General features: G+C 48.5%; 1 protein-coding gene across 1 annotated transcript in view; it reads right to left on the bottom strand.

The window, feature by feature from the left end:
• Positions 1 to 696: 696 nt before the first annotated feature.
• Positions 697 to 2523, bottom strand: part of MGYG_06410 (armadillo repeat protein) — a gene marked incomplete at both ends in the record, with an annotated part of 3194 nt that continues 1367 nt past the window's right edge. Inside the window, 2 exons of the mRNA XM_003171818.1 lie at positions 697 to 1743; positions 1829 to 2499. Coding sequence (XP_003171866.1) covers positions 697 to 1743; positions 1829 to 2499 — 1718 coding nt within the window. The remainder of the gene's footprint in view (positions 1744 to 1828; positions 2500 to 2523) is intronic.

Raw genomic sequence — 2523 nt, 5'->3', positions numbered from 1 at the left:
TTTGGGTATTGCTGCTCCACCATCGTCATCGTCGTCGTCGTGTAAGAGATGACCCCATGCAATTGCTCGAGGGCACATATCTGGGACGGCGCCGGAGATTGCATTGAGGCTTGTATATTCGCCTCTAAACATGGCTGCTTCTTCTGGCAACGATGACGACGGGGCGGATGAAGATATCTTCACGAAGAAATGTTTCTCTTGGTCGGCCTTGTCTCCATCCTTGTTTGTACTGGGAATTGAAGCCTTAAGGTGGCCTGTTTGTGCGAACCCTGACCCTCCATGTGGCGTGAAGGACGTTCCGGACCCATCTAACGGCAGCGAGAGGGCCTTGAGGATAGACTTGGGAGCTTGACTAGCGGTACGAGGCATGATTGCTTAACCTTTTTTTGGTACTTGTCTGCCTTGCGGTGTGGGCTGCTGTTTTATATTCACACTTTGATACTGGGGGAGGTTGTTTCATCCAAGTCTTAATCCTGTTTACACCCTTGGAGATAACTATATGAGCTCATCGCCCGCCAGGCCTCTATCACGTGTCGCATCAACATCTAATGCAACCCCCTGAGTGGTGATGGGGATGGTAGTTTGAAATGAAGAGGGTTGGGTTGTTTGTAAAAATGTATTCTACACGTTATGAAGTGTAAAGAGTGATTAAAACTAGATACATCATCATGAGAAAATAAAATGCTAGACAGCAGTTTACTGACCCAAGAGCGCCTTCATCCAATCCAAAGCCGTTTTCGTCCGTTCTCTAACATCAGATTCACTGTCGATCTCCAAACTACTCAGGCGTTCCATAACTCCTAGGCTCTTCAACCTCATGGCACGCTCTACCCGGCTAGCTCGGTCGGTCTTATCATCGTCGAGCGTAAGGTTGATCACTATCCAGACGCAATTGGCTCGAATCTGCCAGTTAGAGTGGCTTAGCAGGGCCATGGTGAGTTTGAGCAGGTCTTGGTGGAAGACTAGTAGGTGGCGATGTCGTGAGACGCCGGCGGCAATGTGGATAAGAACGTAAGTCACTGCGCGGATTATCTCGGTAGGGTGGAGTATTGATTTTTGGTGTGAAGAGGCTGTTGGCTTGTCCTTGAAGGCAGCCATAGAAGCACTGCTGGTGGGAAGAGGTCTTGTGCGGAGTTTGCTTGCAAGGATATCTAGGAAGTCCGTTTGGCCGAACTTCTGGAGGAGATAATCGATCATGTCGGGCGCTCCTGGGCCACACATGATGTTTCGTAGCAGATCAAAGAGCTCCTCCTGTGCTAGCGTATCATCTTGGCGTAGCTTCTTGGTCTGGTCTAAATCTCCATTCAAAGCCAATCTGCGTTTGCGAAGGTTTTCGGCAGATAGTGCATCAACGGGAGATTTCGCGGGTATCGCACCGTCGGAAATCCGGGTATCAAAGTCCATCATAGGAGACTCTGATTCCTGATCACTGGTTATCACTGGGTTGAGAATATCCACCTGTTCGCCAAATGAATTCGACGTGCCCATCTCTATGAATGAGGATGGTAACTCGCTCGCAATATCCTCTTGTCGCCTCCTGGCATTAAGGGGATCGTTGGGGTCGTGGGAAAGAACCTGCTTGATCCATTCGATGCCAAGAGCCTCTAATATATCTTTCTTCATTTTGTTCGGCACATTATAGGAGATATGTTTGAGAGACCAGAGGGATTCTATTCTAAGATTTGCGTTAGACGAATGGGAGTTTTCACACAATAGCGGTACCATATTTGCCTCAAGCAGAGCCTGCATGCACATATGTTAGCCTGATCGGTTATCATTCATAAAAAGGGGGGCAATTTCTTTGCTAGACCATGGAGTCTATACATACCTCCTTCATTGGACTGAAGTCAAGGGCCAAGTTACACATTACAGATGTAGCCGCAATCTGTATCTCGATATTACTAGATTTAACCAAGGCACATATTGGCGTAGCAATGCCAGCATCGATCAAGCTTGTTCTAAGCACGCTAACCGATCGAGTCAACGATCTGGCTGCGGCACAAGCTGCAAGTATAACTGGTGTTGTGTTCCCTTCCAATTCAGTAATGCAAGTCTTGTTTCCTAGAACCGTTGTTTCAGGATTCCAGGGCTTCATCGAATCAATGATATGCTGAACAACACCATGGTCACATATCGCCTTTCTGTAATCATCATTAACCAGGGCCAGCGCAGCTAGAGCTTTGAGAATAGCTTCTCGGTATTTTATCTTAGAGAGGGCCTGGCGAGTAAATCCCGGAGGTCCCAAAGCCACGTCTGACTCGGTTGACTGAACTAGGACAGTGGCGGGTCTCTTAGTTGCGCTCCACATGGGAGTGCCGGCTTCAGAGGTCGGCCCAAACGACTCTTTCAGCATCTGGGCAAGTTTCTTGATAGCACCGCTATCGACGGCATATCTTTGCAGCTCGCGACTCTCCATGATCAAGGAGGCTAGGACAGCAGGAGCTTCCTCTTTAACGCGCAGGTGGCTGGAGTTCATGTAACTATTTTTGGTGGAGGAGTCTTCAGCATGGTGAGCACTGTCGA

Source organism: Nannizzia gypsea, genomic scaffold, assembly GCF_000150975.2.
Source record: "Nannizzia gypsea CBS 118893 supercont1.5 genomic scaffold, whole genome shotgun sequence".
Classification (NCBI taxonomy): domain Eukaryota; kingdom Fungi; phylum Ascomycota; class Eurotiomycetes; order Onygenales; family Arthrodermataceae; genus Nannizzia; species Nannizzia gypsea.
This window is presented reverse-complemented; position numbering and strand designations above follow the sequence as displayed.